Raw genomic sequence first — 20494 nt, forward strand, 5'->3', positions numbered from 1 at the left:
ACACTCCACACTGTGCTCATGTGGAGCTCAAAAAACAACTGGGCAGAAGTAGGTTCTCTCATTCCATCATGTGGGTTCTGGGGATCAAATGCAGGTTGTCAGGCTTGGTGGTAAGTGCCTTTACCTGCTGAGCCATCTTGCTGGCCCCTCAACTTATTGTTCTTTTCTTTTATTGGGGGGAGGGGTTCTTTTTGAGACAGGGTCTCCCTGTAGCCCCAGCTGACCTGGAACTCACTATGTAGACCAGGTGCCCCTTGAACTCACAGAGAAGCCTCTGCTTCCTGAGTGCAGGGATTAAAGGCGTGCACCACCACCACGCCTGGCCAAAACTAATTATTCTTAAATCTGTTTTCCACAGTTTCATCAAGGATACCTTTCTAAACAATCCTTGAATTATGCCTTTATCTTTTTCAAGTCTTAATTTTTGTTAGCATGAAGTTCAGACTATACAATGACAAGGTGCTTCGTGCTTCGTCCTATTTTCTTTAACCTTATTTTCTACATTACTGTGCAAGTTTTTGCTCTCTCTTCAATGTGGCCTGGCCACATCTGTGCACATGCTTATTCACCTGATCCCAGCACTATTCCTCTCTCTCTTCTCCTAGTCACCTTCATGACTGTGTTAGTGGTTACATCTTCTTCCCACTCTCTCTGTTTGTGCCTGTTGAGTCATCCCCTTGTGCTCCCACTTCGTCATGCTTATCACACCTATTATTTCATAATGATATTTTGCTTTTTAAAAATATTTATTTTTTGTCTTTTTTGAGGCAGGGTCTCCTTGTAGCCCCAGCTGTCCTGGAACTCACCATGTAGACCAGGCTGGCCTCGAACTCACAAAGATCTGCCTGCCTCTGCCTCCCAAGTGCTGGATTAAAGGCATGTGCCACCACGCCCGGCAAATATTTGTTATTTTTATTTTGTGTGTGTGTATTGCCTGCTTCTAGGTAAGTGTACCGCGTCATACAATGCCCTTGGAGGACAGAAGAGGCTGTTGGATTCCCTGGGACTGGAGTTACAGACAGTTATTAGCTGCCATGTGGGTGCCAGGATTTGAACCCTGGTCTTCTGCAAGAACAACCCGTGTTCTTAACCGCTGAACCATCTCTCCAGCCCCTGTTTTGCTTCTTAAGAACCTCAGGCAAGGCAGTCTCAGAAAAACAAATGTAGTATGTTTTCTCTTTGTTTGTGGCTCCTAGATGTTATATAGTCACATAAAATCATGTATGCATTTTTAAGTGAAAGTGGAAATGAAATTGTACAGGGGAACAAAGAGGCTTGTGGGGGGGCAAGAATTGGAAAGGTGGGGAGGGATGAGGTGGGGAAAGTGTGCTCAGCATACAATACAGGACTGTAAAAAATTAATGCGTATTAAAAAAGGTCTTTTTAGACTAGGACTATACACTGTTTTTCTTAGCTTCATTGTATGAGATATAAATGCTTAGTATATGCTGTACAAAAGGATGGATGGATAGATAATTTTTTTTTTAAGTCATATTCTTCCTATATTCCCCATCTGGCCTGGAACTTGTTATGTAGACCAGACTGGCCTTGAACTCACAGAGATCTGCCTGCCTCTGCCTCCTCAGTTCTAGGAATAAAGGTGTATTCTACTATGCCTGGCCCTATAATTTTATGAGCAAATCCGGGATGTACTAGCTAAGGACATACCCATAGTTAAATAAGTAAACATCACAGACTATTTTCCTAAAACTTTGTGGAGAATTTAACCCTTCTAGACAAATTGCTTATTAGGCACACTTTTCATGATATAGCTGTATTGAAGACAGGGAAGAATTAAAGAATGGTCAAATTTTAAACCTCGTTTTAAAATGAGAAAACTGAAATCCCAAAGTTGACTAGAAATTTTATGTTACAACTAGAATCTGTCTTTAAATCTTTGCTTCTTCTTTGTCCGTTTCTAGTAGATTTGACAAGGATTAGTAGATTTAGGTTGTTTGTGTTTATTGGAGTAATAAAATGTAACTGTACTATAATTAACATTTGTGGAATTGTTAAGGTAATTTATACATACACTCTTATACCAAATTGACCATTTGTAAAGTAGTTTTTAAAGTACCTTTTACTTCTTTCCTCTACTTCTGTCTTAGTCTCTGACTTCCCATCTCATAAACTCTTTTCTCTTGGCTTCTATCTAGAATTTTTGTTTCCTGATGATAATATAAAAGTAGTACATAGGGCTAGAGAGATGGTGCAGTGTTTAAGAGCACTATCCACATAGTGGGTAACAACTGCCCTTAACTCCTGTTCCAGGGTATCCAACACCCTCTTCTGGCTTCTACAGGCATTGCACACATGGGTACACTTACACACATGCAGGCAAAACACTCACTCATACATAAAATAAAAGTGAATAAATAAAAGTTTAAAAGTAGTACGTACACCTTCATTCTAAATGTTAAAACACTATGGAACTGTCTAAGACTGCAGACATTCCTTAAGGACTTGAGAAACTTGTTCTAAGAACTTTGTTGAGGGCAGTTGTAAAGGGTTTTGAATGCTTGTACTTCCTCTTTCTTTTGGTGCTATGTCTCGAACATATCCTACCACTGAGCTGAACCACAGCTCCACTGTTTATGCTTTGTCTTCACCTCTTACATGCTCTTGATTAAAAAAAATGCTTTTGTATTTTTTTTATTATTTTTATTTTATGTATATGAGTGTATTGCCTGCATGTGTGTAAGTGCACCTGTGTCATGCAGTGCCCACAAAAGTCAAAAGGTGGCGTCAGATCTCTTGGAACTAGAGTTATTGATGGTTGTTAACCTCCATGTCGGTTTTGGGAATCTAACCCGAGCCCTCTGCAAGAGTAGTCAGTGCTCTAAACCACTGAGCCATCTCTCCAACCTATAGTAAACTTTTCTTAAGTGCAGTATTTTATCTTTGTTTTCCTCTCATTAGGGTGGTATCTCTGCCACAGTATAGGGAGCACGAGGAAAAAGGGTGCAAGGGAGCGTGTGTGTGGGCAGTTGGGGAGCGGTGGGCATAGAATGGCAGGGCAAAATGGGGGCAGAGGGGTGGCGGTCCCCTCCGCCTCCCCTGTTATTGTCCCCAGTGCAGCGAGGACTGAGGTTACATCGATGTTGTTGAAGGTAGGGGAAAGGCCCTGGAGTTTAAGCATGTAACCTGAGGAGGCACTGCTGGCATAATCTTGGACAGTCAGGTTGAACAGCCCAATGCATGAGGATGTGTTGTTGGTAGTGAGGCATAGAGAGTTATTTAGGGGCCAGGAGCCATTGAGTGATTCCTAGGAAGTAACTGGGTCCATGGTGGGGAGGCCAAGCGTAGAATTAGTTGAATAGAGGGTGGGGGTAGGCTGGGGAATGATGCAATAAGGGCAAGAGTATAGGCGGGGAGGGGACCAAGGCCCAGAGATCATGGGCCGTGGCAGGGGCGGGGAAGAGCAAACCAATTATCCAGATAGTGGCGAGGTCTCTGGGTCCTGGGGGTCCTGTTGGTCGGTTGCTGGTCTCACATCTCTTGCTGGAACCCATACTAGCTTGGTTTCTGTCTGAGGAAACACATAAGCATAGCCTTGCCCTCTTGTTAACAAGGGGGCGGGTAGTTGCCATTGACATGTTATGGGGTTCTTCCATCTCACTAGTGGCAGAGGTGTAGGCTTAGGTATGGTGGCCCAGTGTTTGTAAGCCGGGCTCAACCCATTTTTGTCGAAGGGCAGGAAATTAATGCTGAATAGAGCTTCAATTAGAGCCAGGTGCAGGTCCCTTTTAGACTCAGGGGTAGCAAATTTTTGTAATGTTTCTTTGAGGGTCCTATATGCCTGCTCCACAATGGCTTGTCCCTGTGGATTATAAGGGATGCCAAGGGAGTGGCTAATTCTCCATGTTGACAGGAATGATTGGAATTGTAGAGAGGTGTAAGCTGGCAACAATGACATGGACATACTTAAGATTACCAAAGGAGTTGTAATGGGTGACATCCATTTGCCAGGGGGCATTAGGTAGGAGACCACACAGGTTAACTCCATATCGATTGAGGGGGCCTAAAGGAGCAAGAGGGGGTGCATGTGTAACGCAAGATCTGCTCACATGTTTTCATTGAGAAGTGAGTAGACTGCGAGGAGAAAGGTGAAATTGTTGGTGTAAGGCTCTGGCTTGTTCTAGTAGGGGAATCTCTACAGACATAGTAAGTTTATCTTCTTTGTCATTTTCCTTTGCCAAGATCCCGGGGAGCTTGGTGTGTGATCTTATGTGGGAGATGTGCCAGGGCCATTTTCTGTTATCTAAGATAATCTGGAGAGCTCTCATCGTTCTAGTGATGGGATCCTTGTGGCCTTTTACCCGAGCAAAGGGAAGACATCTGAGGGCCTGAACCACGTATTGGCTGTCTGAGAATATATTGAGTGACTCAGTCTGGCAGACTTGGAAGATTTTTAACAAGGCCAGGAGCTCCCCCAACTGGACAGAGCCGGGATTGGCTTGTATGTAACAGGTGTCATCCTTTCCCATGCGCTAAATGACAGCGCCATAACGGGACTTATTGGCATCTGAGAAGGCTAGTGTGGCTAAAGGTAGGGGTTTTTGCAGGGGGACGTGTGTGGCTGAGTGGTGATTTCCAAACAGGCCAGGCTGGCCAGTCGCTTATCTGGGGGTGCGTGGTTATCCAACTCCCCCGTGAACCCGGACATCATTAGTTGGAAAGCCAGAGAGTCTGCCCATAATGTTTGGGAATGCTCAAGAGGAAAGGGCAGTATAATTTTGTCATGTTCCTTTCCGAATATGCGCCTGGCTGTTTGTCAGGCCTTAATTGCTAACTTGAAGGCAATATCATACTTAGAGCTAAGCCTAGTTAGGTCCAAGTAGACAGGTGGATCCACACCAGGGGGTCTTGCTGCCATAGCACCCCAAGACACCATTTTTAGTCCAGAGGATTAAGGCCAGTAATGGTTCTGCTGGGTTGTGACATCGGAGTGACACAGACCAGAGTATATGATCTATCTTATTAAGACAATCCTTAGCTGACTGGGTGAGAGGAATTCTTGAATTTGGTGAATTATGGCCTTCCAGCAGGGAGAACAAGGCCTGGAATTCCAAGTCAGGGACTGGTATAAATTATTTGAGCCAGTTTATAGTGCCACAGAGTTCTTGGAGCTCCGTCAACATATATACAGTTTTTTGAAAGGTGGAAGGGTTAAGCAGTTTAATTATAGTATGTATATGATAGCCAAGGAATGTGAAAGGTTGGATTTATTGTAACTTGTCTTGTGCGCTTGTAGCGAGCCCATCTTTTCCATCTGGGCATTGACTGCTCTAAGATCTTGGAGTAGTCTGTATTTCCCCAATTTCTTTTTAATAACAAATATTGGGGGCATAATATTTACTGAGAGAGGGCTCGATGTGGCCAAGCCTCAATTGTTCAGCTACCAAATTTTTGAGGGCAGATAATTTAGCTTCTATTATAGGCCACTGGTCCACCCAAATGGAGTCATTAGAGAGCCAGGTAATGGGGATCAGCTTGGGGGCCAAGATTGGAGTCAATCTCGGGCGGGCAGTTGCCGTTAGGATTGGGGGTGTTGGGCAAGGTGTTGTCCTTTCCCTGATAGTCCCAAGTTATCGTGGAGCATGATATCATCACAAAAGGCATGGTCATCTGTGGTAAGGACCACGCCCATGTCCTCTAGGATGTCTCGACCCCACAAGTTTCAGGGAACGTCTGCTACTGTGGGGGTAACTATGTCCTGGTTCCCATCCAAGTCCTTCCAATATACTGGAATTGGTACCAGCTTGCTACCTTGTGTGCTGCCAACTCCTTTTATTGGAGGGCCTGGCTGGTATTTCCAATGAGGGAATTTAAGAGATTTAGTTTCTGATATAATGGTGACATCAGCCCCTGTGTCTACTAGGCCCTTTATGGCAATTCCATCTAGGAACAGGGTCATTAGTGGGGAATGGTTGAGGATTGGGAGAGTCCATAATATCTGTCTCCTTTCCCCTCTTGTGGGTGGGGCTGAGGGGCGCCCCGGGTGGAGTTTAAAGGAGCCAAGTCCGGTTGAGGCTGTGACCTACAGTCTTTACTGCAATGGAACCCTCTTTTGCACTTGGGGCAGCGAGTCTCCAGCAGTCTTGGGGCTGGCTGTACCTCTTGGGTAGTGGCTACAAAAGTGGCCAAGCCCCCCACAATTCCAGCACCCTTCCCATGCACCAAAGTGGGCAGGTTTTCCTTGCGACAAAAGAGTCTCCAAGGAGGCAGTCAAAGCCTCAATAGGGCCCGCCCTAGGGTCTTAGGTCTCTAGTAGCATTTGTGAATGTTATCATTGCAGACAGGCGCAATAGCATTATGAGTAGGGATGTTTAGTCCCTCCCAAGTTAATTGTTTGATAAGCACCTCTCTGGTGGATCCAGACTCCACCCTCCGCTCTACTGCCTCAGTGACATGGGTAAGGAAGTCAGTGAAGGACTCCCCTGACTGTTGAATCAAATTACAGAAGAAGATTTGTGGGTCGTGGGGGCGGGAAACATTTAAGGGCCTTAAAGGCCAATTTAGAAACTTGTTGAAAATAGGCATGGAGGCCAATAGTAGACTGGGAGATGGGGTCAGTATATTGTCCACGTCCCGTGAGCATGTCCAACGTAATGTTGAGGCCATATTGGAGATTTACACATGCCTGGTTTTCAGCCTGATCGTCATAGGCCGCGCACCAGTTTAGAAAGACTGAGTGTTCTAAGACTGCCTTTAGCAAGCTATACCAATCGTAGTGGGTTTGTAAGTGTAAGGACCACTGACGAAGAACCTGTTCAAAATATGGGGAGTCAGGGACCGACTGCTCAGCCGCCTTGCAGATAAGAACAAGGTCAGCAAGTGGGGTGGGCAGCCAAGTGGACACTGCACCACATCGGGACCGACGTTAACCAGAAATGCGGACGAAGGAGGGTGAGGGCTTAGGGAGGGCGGCCTAGGAGGGAGGGGCACGGTAGCAGGGGAAGAGGCATGATAGTTATTGGTGGGGGGAGAGGGTAACTCCTTCCATGGGTAATGGGTCGGGGGAATTTCTGGGCGTGGTAGCTCTAGGAGAGTATCCTGAGATATAGGCAAAGGAGCTCCTTCCTTATTGGAAGTGGGCGCAGAGGCTGCATTCACCTCTGGGTCTGGGGGGTCTGGGAGGTCCGGGGTCAAGGTAATAGCCAGATCTACACTAGATTGCTCCTGGCAGTGTTTGTTGTGGGCCGAGATGACTTCCTCAGGAGAGGAGGATTTAAGGCTAGCAGTGATGGCTTGGAGGATCGGTACAAATGATGCACAGGGAGTGATCCCTGACCCAACGTCCCTTTTTCGGGCCAGGAAGAGGACCCACATCCACGTGTCAGGGTCCCACATGTTTTCAGGGGAGACCCACGGAGCCAAATTAGCGGCTTCATCCCAAAAGTGTTCGATATCTTTTGGTTTCACTTTCAACCCTCTGGTTTTAAGGAGCACCTTGAGTTCTGCCGTTTGTGGTTCCCTGCATTGTGGTGGTAAATTTCCCATTGTGGGAGGGTCTTGTGAAGCGGAATTCACCACAAAAGTAGAAGATGAGGGTGACTAGCAAGAGGGCACAAAGGAAGCAAAGAAGCACTGTGAGCCACTCGGATGTAAACCGTCCTATGTAAACCGCCCAGACATGTAAAGGTGTATCTGATTCAAATGTCTTGTGCTCAGTGAGGGACTTCTGGAGGCTGTGACACCTCCAGCCGTATGCTTACACGGTGTCTCTGGGACAGGCAACAGAGTGACCCGAAGCCTGGGCTCTGAGTTCAGGGTGGATCAGCCCTTATGTGAACTCACCAGGACAGCCGAGAGGGGAGAGGTGCCCACATGGGCTTCGGGACCACGTGGCAGAGTGTGCCTCCCTGATCTAACAAACTAATCCAACAATAAAGACTAGAGACACAGTGGAGGGAACAGAGGAGGGGGCTACTCGCTTACCCTCAAGCAGCCGAAGAAACAGACAAATCCAGGGGCCTACTTACCGAACGAACCGAGGTTCTGGGTGTCGCCAACACCGTGGGCAGGAGTCCTCAGGCCAGCTGTGAAGACCCTAACCTGGATCGGGTCCCCTGCCAATTGGGGGGCCAAGAGGCATGGAGTCACAACACACAGACTCCAGGAGTCTGGTAGAAGCAAGCACTAGGCGAGGTACTGTAGGCTCGTTTAATGCAGGAGGGGGCAGGCCTTACATTTCCCTTTTCTCCACCTCCAAGTCCCTTTAGTCAGTGTATCGTTTTCTGATTGGTCTGCGCCACGCAGTCTGTCAGCAGTCACTGGTCTCCCGAGCAGGGTACAGAGGCGTGGGCTCCTTTTGGCTGGCTATTTGCAGACCAAGAAGTGAAGTGAATTCTCGCTGAATCCCAGGGCTCTGGGTCCGCGCCATCTTTGGCGGCCTCCTGCTACAATAAACCTTTTAAAATTTGTTCTTATTTTTATGTGTATGAGTGTTTACCTGCATGTATGTAAGTGCACCCGTGTGGATCCCCTGGAACTGGAGTTTCAGGTTGTTAGCTCTTCTATGGGTGCTAGAAACCCAACCTAGGTTCTCTGTAAGAGCAGCCAGTGCTCTTAACTGCTGAGCCTTCTCTCTAGTCCCAATTTCTTTATTGTTGAATAAAACTGTTGTGTATATACTGTGCTTTCTTGAGCTACCTGTTGATAGACTTCTATGTTGAATCCATATCTTGGCTATTGTGAATAGTTCAGCAGTAAACCTACATGGGTTGATATCTCAGTGTTATGCTAACTTGGATTCCTTCAGATGTTTACCCTGAAGCGATATAGCCAGTATAGCTGGATTGTATGGTAGTTTTCATTTCAGTTTTTTGGGGGAACCTTTACCCTGATTTCCCTAGTGACTACCCACCAGCGTTGTATGCATTTCCTCTTTCCCCACATCCTTCTCACATTTGACCTTCCTTGTTTTCTTGATGATAGCCATTCTGATAGGAAAAAGGGAATCTTGGAGTAATTTTAATTTACATTTCTCTGATGGCTAAGGATGTTGAACATTTCACATATTTCCTAGTCATTTGTATTTTGTCTTTTATAATCTGTTCATTTCAGTTACATATTTATTGGTGGGATGCATTGTGATTTGAGGTGATGGAGGTAATTTTTTAGGTTCTTCATACATTCTAGGTATTAATCCCGCATCATAAGTAATAGTAGCAAAGACCTCCCATTTTGTGGGCTGTCTCTTCACTCCGCTGATCATTTCCTTTGCTGTGTAGAAGCTTTTTAATATCATGAAACCTCATTTGTCAAATTTGTTTTGGTTTTGGGTTTTTTTTTGTTTGATTGTTTTTTGTTTTTGAGACAGGGTCTCCTGCAGCCCCAGCTGGACTAGAATTCACTATGTAAACCAGAGTGGCCTCAGTCTTACAGAGATCCACCTGCCTCTGCTCCCAAGTGCTGGGATTAAAGGTATGTGCAAAGGCATGTGCTACCACACCGGGCTGAAAGTGCTCTGTTTTAAAAGCCTCTCTTCACATGGCAATCTAATTGGTGGGGTGGCCCGATACACTCTCTCTCATGTGTAGTGCCCCCCTTCCAAAAAAAACTCCACAAAAACTTCCTTGTTTTCTTCAAGTTTGTTTCCTCTTTTGTAAGAGGAAAGATTTGAGCCGTGGCAGTTTTTTATAAGTGTGTTGTGTTTTTGTTTTTGTTGGTTTGGTTTGTTTTGATTGAGTTACAAGACCTAATACATGCTAGGTGAGGACTGTAATTGTAACCTACATCCCCAGTCCTTGTTGGCAAGTTTTTAAAACTTAATGAATTTATTATTTGTGCATGTGTCTGTTCGTGTGAGTGCAGGTACACCTGAGGCACGCTGCTTGTATGGAGGACAGAGTGTAACTCAGGAAACTGTTCGGTTCTTAAGCCTTGTTGAGGCAACGTCCCTTTTTCTGCCATGCTATGTATCGAGGCTAGCTGGCCTGTGAGCTTCTAGGAGATTCTCCTGTCTCTGTGACCCTTCTATATAGCATTGGGATACAGATGCATGCCACCACATCCATCTTTTTACATGGATTTTGGGAATTTTGTATTCTAATCATCAAATTTGTACCACTAGTGCTTTTACTTGCTGAACTATTTTCCCATTTCCCTTGGCAGCATTTTTTTTTAATTTTATTGATGATTGTATGCCTGTGCATGTATGTGTGCTTCTTGTGTATAATAAGAGCATTAATAACGCATGTGGAGATCAGAAGTCAACTGTGGAAGTCAGTTCTCTCCACCACCTGGGTTCCAGGATTGAGCTCAGTCTTAGCTGCAAGTACCTTTACCCTTAGATCCATCTTGCCAGGTCCCATTGACAGTGTTTTTTGTTTAAATATTCCATTTTAATTATCTAGTGTACTTTAAATTTTTTTTCATTCTTTTTTAAAAATACTTTATTATTTTTATTTTATGTGTATGCATGCATTGCCTGCATGTCTGTAAGTGCACCCGTATCATGCAATACCCACAGGGACAGAAGAGACTCTCAGATCCCCTGAAACTGGAGTAACAGACAGTTGTTAGCTGCCATGTGGGTGCTGGGATTCAAACCCAGCAAGAACAGTCAGTGTTCTTAACCACTGAGCCATCTCTCTAGCCCCCTGCTTTAAATTTTTTAAATTACAGTTTTATTTATTCTGTGTCTGTGCCACAGGTGTGCACTTGGCAAAAGGACAACTCTTGGGAGTCAAGTCTTTCCACCACATGAGACTCGGGGTTCAAACCCTGGATTGTCAGACTTGGCAGTCAATGCCTTTCTCCACTGAGCCATCTCTCTGACCCTCTAGTGTGCTTTTGATTTTTGTTTTAATATTTATAGTTTGCATGGGCCTGGAACTAAATACATTCTATTGGTGCTCTCTGCAGATCAGCAGCACAATTTGTAGACATAGCAGACTTTACTAAATACCCCATTGAAAAATGTCTTGAGTTATAGTAATTCACATAAGGTACTAAAGTGGCAGGTTATTTAAGACCTGTGATACAGGAAATTAATTGAATGAAGGAGTTAAAAGTAAGCTTGCCAGTCAGATTTCTTATTCTTTTGTGGTTTAAGAATGCTCCTCCTCTTGGCCAGAAGCCTTAATCTAGCCCCGTGCTATGTAATGAAGCTTTCTACAATAATATAAATGTATACCTATACTGTATGCTGTAATAGCTACTGTAATTTTTGTCTTATTCATATTAATTTAAATAGCTGCATGTGGCTATTAGATTATCAGAGAGCAAAGCAGATTTGGACTCATGACTTTCTCTTTAATATTTAAAGCCTCCTGACAATTTTTGCTGGTTCTCTCAAGCACATGTTTGCCATTAGCACAAGCTTCTGGAAGGCTCCTTGTTGAGCACAATGTGCAGTTAGGAGAGAGAAGGTTGAACAAATGAGAAAAACAATGCTATATAAAGCGATTTTTCCAGTCCAACACAACTATATCAGTAGTGTGATAAAATTACTAAATGGCTGTGAGTGTTCAGTGAAGGAAAGGAAACTACAGGGATTTTATATAGCATGAATTTAATATAGGGAATTAGTTGTTTAAAAAAAGGAAATTATATGTAAAATTATTTATCACATCTATCAGGTTTTGAGTACAAGGAACTTACTTGAAGCTCCCATGTCTGGATCCATAACTGGAGTGAGAAACCTTTTGCCACTGCTTCCTACTGCTGCTGTTTGTAGATATCCAGAAAGCTAAAGATACTAGTAATTTAGAGAAAGTAGAAGTATAAAAATAATTCTTTTTTCCATTGACAAGCTAAGTGGACTTGAACAAGAGGACATTAGTTACAAACTCAAATTAAGTGAAAACTTAGGATAGCCTTTCTGAGGAAAAAAAAAAAATCTTACAGGAACCAAGGAAACAAAATTGTATTAATTGTGGCACATAAACTTTAGGTTCTGTTATACATATCTACAAATAACCTTTGCATATCTGTTCTTTACAGATCCAGGATGAGAAAACTGATGAAAGAAGAAGCTAGCTGAACAGCTATAAAATGCCCAAATCTGGGTTCACAAAACCAGTTCAGAGTGAAAATTCTGACAGTGACAGCAATATGGTAGAGAAACCATATGGAAGAAAGGTATATAACTGAAGGTTTTTCTTTTACTCTTTCAAAACTAGGGGCAAAAGATTTTTAGTAATTACTCATAAAATATAACATGGATATCAAAGTATTGGTCTTTTGTTTTTGTAACAAATCATGGAGGTAGTTTGTAAAGAGGAAAGATTTATCTGGGCTTACAGTTTTCGGAGCTTTAGTCTAGTCACTTGGGCATTTTGCTTTTGGGTCTGTGTTGAAGCAGCATATCATCATAGCATGGATCAATGGTGAGTGAAGTCCGTTGCCTCTTGGCCAGAAGCTGGAATTAAGATGAGAAGAGTTTGATTGCTCCTGCCCCCTTTAGGGTCACACCTCCAGTAATCTTAAGGATGTCCCACAAGGCCTAATCTCTGAAAGGTCCTCCTGCTTAATATTGTCAAGCATAGGACCAAGCCTCTAACATCTGTCTTTGGGGAACATTGCAAACTATACCACCAGGTAAATCCAAAACATCTAAAGCTTTTGGAAACACATTGGAGTTCTGAGGATACAATTGTGTTTCATTCCCTGATGAATACAATTTCTGAATAAAACATGATAATGAAGGGGCTGGAGAGATAGCTCAGTGGTTAAGAGCACTGACTGCTCTTGCAGCCAACATGGCGGCTACGAACGGTCCTTAACTCCAGTTCCAGGGGAATCTGAAGCCCTCTTCTGACCTCCGCGGCATTGCATGACACAGGTGCAGTCACATACATGCAGGCAATATACTCATACACATAAAATAAAAATAATAAAATTTAAAAACATGATAGTGAAGATTGTACATTGTATAGTTAAGAAGTGGTTAGTCATTAGTAAGGGGGACAAGGTACTAGACTTCACATTCATTTGAATTTTTAAAAATATTTATCATTTTTACTTTATGTGTATGAATGTCTTGACAAAATGTATGTAAGTGCACCTGTGTTGTGCAATGCCGAGGTCAGAAGAGGATGTCGAATTCCCCTGGAGCTAGAGTTAAGATTATCTGGGTTCGATACCCAGCACCCACATGGCAGCTAACAATTGTCCATAATTCCAGTTCCAGGGAATCCAACATCCTCGTCTGGTCTTTGTGGGCATTGTATGCATGTGCTGCATACAATACATACATGCAGATAAAACATTCATACACATGAAATGAAATATTATGCTTTATACAATGCTTAGTACATTGTACATGCTTAGTAAATGTTAGTAGTTTTCTATAAGTCATTGCCATGGCCTGTGTTTCTTTTCTACATGTGTCCTCCATTCTTGTTTAATTTAGCTGTTCAGAATCTTCCTTTAGACTTCTGTACTTGTTACCTAATTGGACTCTATCACTAGCCTGGTTGTCTTTGAATTTTTTGTTTTATTCTTTAAGTCTTCTAAAAAAAATTTAAAGACATTTTCCTTATTGAAGGAAATCTGAAATGTTGTCAGTTTTTAGCTAATTGATTTGTGCAGCCATCATTGAAATCCAGTTTTAGAAATTTTCCATTATTAGGAAAAGATCGTGTTATCTGCTTGTAGTTAGTCTCCATTGCTACCTTAAATGCAGACAACTTCAAATCAGCTTTCAAAGCTCAAGTATAAGTTTTCAAACTGTGTTCTTTTTCAAGTTATTTTAGCTATTTAGAGCCCTTAACATCCCCATACAAATTTTAGAGTTATGCTTTCAGTTTCTGCAGAATGCCTGCTGTGATTTTGTTTTTTTTTTTAAACTAACTCACTTTGTGTGTGTGTCTGTGTGTCTGTGTGTGGGTGTGGGGGGGGATTGAGAGAGAGAGAGAGAGAGACTCAACTTGTGGGAGTTGGTTCTCTTTCCACCATGTGAGTTCGGGATATAGAACTCGGGTCCTTAGGCTCAGTGACAAATCCCCTTCACTGAGCCATCTCACCAACCCTGGTGGGCTTTTGATAGAATCCATATAATGAATCTTTAGATCATTATGTATAATGTTATTTTGACAGTATTGTCTTTGAAAACATAGTGTTTTTCCGTTTAGATCCTTTTCAGTTTTCCTCAGCAATGCCTTAATAGTTTTCCATATAAAAGTTTCCTTCTGTTGTTGAATCATTCCTAAGTATTTTATTCTTTGCAGTTCTATTGTAGATCATTTCATTTTGAATTTGTTTTGCTAACAGAAATAGTTGACTTTTATATATTTAGCTTCCTATGTAGAGCTAAATCTGGATTCTCAAGGCTAGGTATTTGATCCACAGGAAAGAGGAAGTAAAAGACAGATAAAAGAAAAGAAACGGGAAATGAGAAGGTGACATGAAGGTGGTTCATACTAAATTGAGATGTATCCCAGGAGGACATTTGGATTGAGATGAGTCGGTAGCGTCAGACAGGAGCCAGTTCTTAATGGCTCTTGGATTAGTCCACAGTCAGTGAGCTAGAATGGAAGGGCCAAGAAGACATTAGCATACTATTTTTAAAAATCTAAGCAAGAGGCAGTGTGGGCATTGGTTTTGTTGAAGATGGAGAGAAGTGGCCTGTCTACAAGATGTTGAATGAATTAAATTTAATATATGTAGAAAAAGTGGCCTGGACCTTCTCTGAGATTTGTGTTGTGGATAACCAAGTTCCTTGTGAGGATGTTCAGGAGAAAAATTATTTTGAAGTTATATTTGGCTTATATTTGTTGTTGACTATCAGAACATTGAAGTAGAAATCCTAATGGAAGTCTATATTAAAATAAATACATGTGGATTTGTAGAAAAATAAGCTGTAGGTATGGAATGTGTAAAACAGAAAAAGAATAGAGGAAGATAGACTGAGGAATTTAGATATTTCAGGGGAGGCAGAAGATAAGAAGAGGACAGAAAACACAGAGGTTCCACAGAGGCAGAAGAAGGAATCTGCAGTGCCAGGGGCCCCTGGGACGCTACTAGGAAAGAGGAGGTCATTTATACCTTAAATGACCTCATTGATAAGGGTAATTTCAATGGTATTACGGGAGCATAATGAATGCTGGGAGGTGAGGGAAAAATTTAAAAATTTTTATATAAAAATTTTAATATGGTGGTTATATTTATGATCATTCCTCTATCACTCTGGTTTTGAATTTTGATATCACTCTTTGGTTTTGAATTTTGACATTGAACTCATTGAAGCCATTTATCCTTTGAAAGCTGTTACTAAGTAGTCTGTGAGTCCTTCAGAAGTGTGGTTTCTTCAAAGTACAGAGACAAATAGAAAGCCAACATTTTCCACTAGCCTCTTTCTGTTAAAATCATCTTAAGAATACTTAGATATGTAAAGCAAGTATGAGAATAAATACAACTAAACTACTAAATCTTTATTACTCTGTGTTTAATAAAGATGTATTTAACTGTAATCAGTCTCTAATTATACCATACTTTTTGAAGATTGCATTTACATTGGTAAGAATCAAAAGCTACTCTAAGGCAAATACACATGGGGTCATGCTTTTGGATTTCGTAGCAGATTGACAGTACTCTTGCTCAAAGTTTCCCATCAGTTTGTGAGAGTTTTTCTCTCTTTTTTTTTTTTTTTTTTTTTTTTTTTTTTTTTTTTTTTTTATTTTGTCTTTTTAAGATAAGGTCTCCCTGGGGCCCCAGCTGGCCTGGAACTCACTATGTAGTCCAGGCTGACCTCAATCTCACAGTGATCCACATGTCTCTGTCTCCCAGCTGCTGGGATTAAAGGCATGTGCCACCATGCCCTGCCTCTCAGTGTGTGTTTTTGTTTGCTTTTATTATAGTTCCTTTGTAGTACTAGGGAATGTGAACTAGGGCTTTATGCATGTTAGACAGCCGTTCCACCACTCACCTACACCCCTATTCTATTCCTTCGGTTGTTTGTTTGTTTGTTTTTTCTTGGTCTTTTTGAGACAGAGTCTCCCTGTAGCCCCAACAGACCTGGAACTTACTATATAGACCATGTTGGCCTTGACCTCACAGAGATCTGTCTGCCTCTGCCTCCTGAGTGCTGGGATTAAAGGCATGTGCCACCAGGCCTGGCACCTAATCCTTCAGTTTTAAAATGAATATTTAACTAATTCTCTGCGATAATAACAAAGGATGGCCTTTAACTCCTTCTGCCTGCCATAGTATTGAGATTTTAGGTATGCAACCACCACATTGGCTGTCTTTGAATTGCCTTAGTAAGTGGCGTTGAAAGCAGCTTCTGGGTTCTGATGAGTTATTTCCCTGAAAGTTTTAGAAATGAATATACAGTTGTTTGTTATGTAAATAAGACATTTGTCTGCAGCCATACCACTATGAATATGCTGAATCTCTGTAGCAACCTCATTTAGAGCGTCATGTATTGCTGTTATGAGATCTTAAGTAATCTGAACCAAAATTATCTTCCTAAATTTTTTATTATTATTGGAATCAAGATCTCACTATGTAGCCCTAGTTGGCCTTGAACTTAAAAAGATTCACTGGCCTCTGCTTCCAGTATTGGGATTAAAAGCAATTAAAGGCACCACACACAGCGTTAAATGTATTTAAACAGGGGCTGGAACTATGGCTCAGCAGTTAAGAGCACTTGCTTCTGCTCCTTGGTTCAATTCCTAGCACACACAGAGCAGCTAACAACAATCTATAATCACAGTTCCAGTCTTAGTGGCCTCTAGGTATGCACCTAGTACACATACATACCTGGAGTCAGAACACTCATACACACAAAAATAAATAAGCCGGGCATGGTGGCACATGCCTGTGATTCCAGCACTCAGGAGGCAGAGGCAGGCGGATATCTGTGAGTTCAAGGCCACCCTGGTCTACAGAGTGAGTTCCAGGCCAGCTGGGGCTACAGAGAAATTCTGTCTCAAAAAGACAAAAAATCAAAAATAAATAAATAGGTCTTGAAAAGTATTTTGGGAGCTAGATAGATGGATTAGTGGTTAAGAGTACTGACTGCTCTTGCAGAGGATCTCCTGGTTCAGTTCCCAGCATTCACATAGTGGCTGACAACTCTGTAACTCCAGTTCCTGGGGGTCAGATGACCTCTTCTGGCCTCTGCGAATACCCATGCAGTGCATTTACATACACACAGGCAAAACACCCATACGCATAAAAAAATGCACTTAAAATTTTTACATATATTTGTATTTAACAGAACACATATAATTGTGTTCTGTTGCAATTTACTTTTAATATAAAGTACTTTAACTCACATACAAAAATAGGTTTTCAGGGCTGGAGAGATGGCTCAGCAGTTAAGAACACTTGCTGTTCTTCCAGAGGACCCAGGTTCAATTCCCAGCACCCCACATGGCAGCTAACAGTTGCCTGTAACTCCAGTTCCAGGGGATCTGGCACCCTCTTCAGGCATCTACAGGCTTTGCGTGACATGGGTGCACATGTGCAGGCAGTACACTCAACCACATAAAATGAAACTAATAAATATAAAAAAAATAGACTTTTTGTGAAGAATATGTACTTACAATTCTTGCAACTGTTCTACTTTTTACTGCTAATCTGTGATCACCTCTCCCACATCGGTTTTAGTATATTTTAGAAATTTCTTCTTTCCTGCTTTTAAGTTGATACTTGTCATTTACAAAACAATTATTTTTTATAAAATCTCATCTGATAATATAGGTTAAATTCATAAAGCTTGAGAAGGTATTAATTTTACCTTCTGAATAGAATAATAGCTCCCTCCTTTCATCAGTAAAGCGTATCCCAGTGATTTTCAAGGAATTCTTAAATTTGCCTAATTATGCACATATTGTGGCTGATAAGATGACTCAGCAGGTAAATGTGCTTGCCACCAAGGCTTGAAGATGTGAGTTTGATCCTGAGAACCCACATGATAGAAGGAGAGAGCAAATTCCTGCAAATTGTCCTCTGTCCTTCACATGAATGCTGTGCACATGTACTACTCCCCCCCCAAGTAAATATGATATATATTATTTCTTATACTAGTATACATGTTCGTTACCAAAAAAAACTTACGTACAAACATAATGAAAATAGAAATTGCCTTGTCAGAACTTTGAGGGAACTGAGATTGTTTTTTGCCCTATTTGAAAGGTAGTTTCATAAGCAATGGCAGTGGCCAGAGGATTAGCATTTGTGACTGGTCCCTGAGCCTCATTTTCATAAAGGGAGTGCAAAAGAGGGACAAATTAGAACATACACGGGCAGTGGGTGACATTGAGACAGGATCCACAGTCTTTCATGATGAGCAAGCAGTAAGTCAACCCAACGTTTGCTCTAAAAGGAGACTTGTTTATTGTATTGAACAGTAAACAGTTCTTCCTTTTTTCCAGAGGGAAACACTATCTGTCTTCCAAGGCTGTCCTTCAATGCAATATTCTTGAAAAGATAATTCAAGAAAGAGAAAATCAGTGCTTCAGAAGATGTGCTTACAAGATTCCTTGGAAGTTGTACAAAAATGCCAGAGAACCATTAGGGGTTGGCTCCCCACACACCATTAATACTCCTGCCCCCAGAGACTCATTTGCATTTTGATTTGTATCTTTCAAAAAACTTCAATTTGTGTATATATTCCTGATTTTTTTTTTGGTTTAATAAGAATGACTTCTAAATATAAGGATATGTATTTAGAACACAGTAAGAAATTATGTTGATCCATGAATGTGGCAAAACTAGTTTTTCGCTAGGAAAACTCTCCAGCCATGTGTATTTGGCTGTGTTTACAGTACCACATAGACAAGTATACTTCTCACCACTCATCAAAGAAGTCTCTTTTTAAAAAATATTTATTATTTTTGCTGGGTGTGGTGGCACATGCCTTTAATCCCAGCATTCAGGAGGCAGAGGCAGGCGGATCTCTATGAGTTCAAGGCCAGCCTGGTCTACATAGTGAGTTCCAGGCCAGCTGGGGCTACAGGGAGACCCTGTCTCAAAAAGATTAAAAAAAAAAAAACAAAAAAACCCTTCACTTTCATAATTCTTTGCCAGGCGTGGTGGTACACACCTGTAGTCCCAGCACTTGGGAGGCAGAGGCAGGTGGATCTCTGTGAGTTCAAGGCCAACCTGGTCTATATAGTGAGTTCCAGGACAGCTGGGGCTACAGGAAGACCCTGTCTCAAAAAAAAAAAAAAAAAGATTTTTATGGGGCCGGAGAGATGGCTCAGCGGTTAAGAACACTGGTTGTTCTTGCAGAAGACCCAGGTTCAAATCCCAGCACCCACATGGCAGCTGACAACTGTCTGTGACTCCAGTTCCAGGGACTCTTGACAGCTTCTTCCGTCCTCTGCAGGCATTGTATGACACGGGTGCACTTACCTACATGAAGGCAATACATGCATACGCATAAAATAAAAATAATGGGTGCTTATTTATTTGTATGTATGCATGTCTGTGTGTATCTGCCACATGTGTGAGGGTTCCCATGGAGGCCAGAAGAAGGTGTCAGATCCCCTAGAGCTGGAGTTAGAGATGGTTGTGAACTGTCCAATCTGGGTGCTCAGAATTGAACTTAGGTCCTCTGCAAGAGGAGCAATTGCTTTTAACTGTTGAGCCATCTCTCCAGCCCTCACTATGTTATTTTCTAAAGACGATAAATTTGATTTGGCAATTTAAGTTTTTTTACATTTCTCTATAATTTTTAAGTCTTGTGCTTTTTAAATATCAGTTTTATACTTGTAAAATGGATTGAATAAATCCCAATTTTATTTATTTATTTTTTTGTCTTTTTGAGACAGGGTCTCTCTGTAGCCGCAGCTGTTCTGGAACTCACTATGTAGACCAGGCTGGCATCGAACTCACAAAGATCCACCTGCCTCTGCCTCCTGAGTGCTGGGATTAAAGGCGTGCGCCACCACGCCCGGCCCCAGTTTTATTTTTATGTTGTATATAGAATGGAAAATAACATAATCATCTGGTTGTGTGCAGTTTTTTCTTTTGTTCTTGTTATTTCTTTTACATTTATTTTTGTGTGTGTCTGTGTCTATATGTTTATATGTACTTGCTCATGTGTATCACTGCATGTAGGTGTGGAGATCAGAGGACAGCTTGTGAAATCAGTTCTCTCCTGCTCTGATGTGGGTCCAGGGATCAAACTCAGGTAGTCAGGCTTGGTGATAAACCATCTTATTACTCCATATATGCCTTTGTAAAAAATCTTTAACTATAGATTTATTGTTTTCCATGGTCATTTCCTTTCATTACCCAATTTTTAATGATACATATTTTCTAGGAAAAGTATACATTATTTTAGGCTTTAAGGTTTTTATTGATGTAAATATGAAACAGCATTCTTTTGTAATTTAAATAACCTCTAGAGTTATTTAAGCTTTGTTCCAGTAATTATCATTTTCTTTTCTCTCTCCCCTTGTGGTTTGCTCCCTCTCCTTTCCCTTCTCCCCTTCCCTCCTCTCTTCTCCTTTTCATTCTGCCCTTCCCTCTCTTCTTTACATACTTATTCATTGAAATTATAAATAGATTATATTTAGATTATAATATA

General features: G+C 41.7%; 1 protein-coding gene across 2 annotated transcripts in view; it reads left to right on the forward strand.

The window, feature by feature from the left end:
• Ankrd12 (ankyrin repeat domain 12) overlaps window positions 1-20494 on the forward strand; it is a 111183-nt gene that overhangs the window by 17804 nt on the left and 72885 nt on the right. For both annotated transcript variants that reach the window (XM_008834670.3, XM_008834671.3), the window contains exon 2: window positions 11953-12090. In XM_008834670.3, coding sequence (XP_008832892.1) covers window positions 12004-12090 — 87 coding nt within the window. In that variant the 5' untranslated portion in view covers window positions 11953-12003. The remainder of the gene's footprint in view (window positions 1-11952; window positions 12091-20494) is intronic.

This window comes from Nannospalax galili, unplaced genomic scaffold (genome assembly GCF_000622305.1).
Source record: "Nannospalax galili isolate Female #2095 unplaced genomic scaffold, S.galili_v1.0 scaffold155, whole genome shotgun sequence".
In the NCBI taxonomy this organism is placed as follows: Eukaryota; Metazoa; Chordata; class Mammalia; order Rodentia; family Spalacidae; genus Nannospalax; species Nannospalax galili.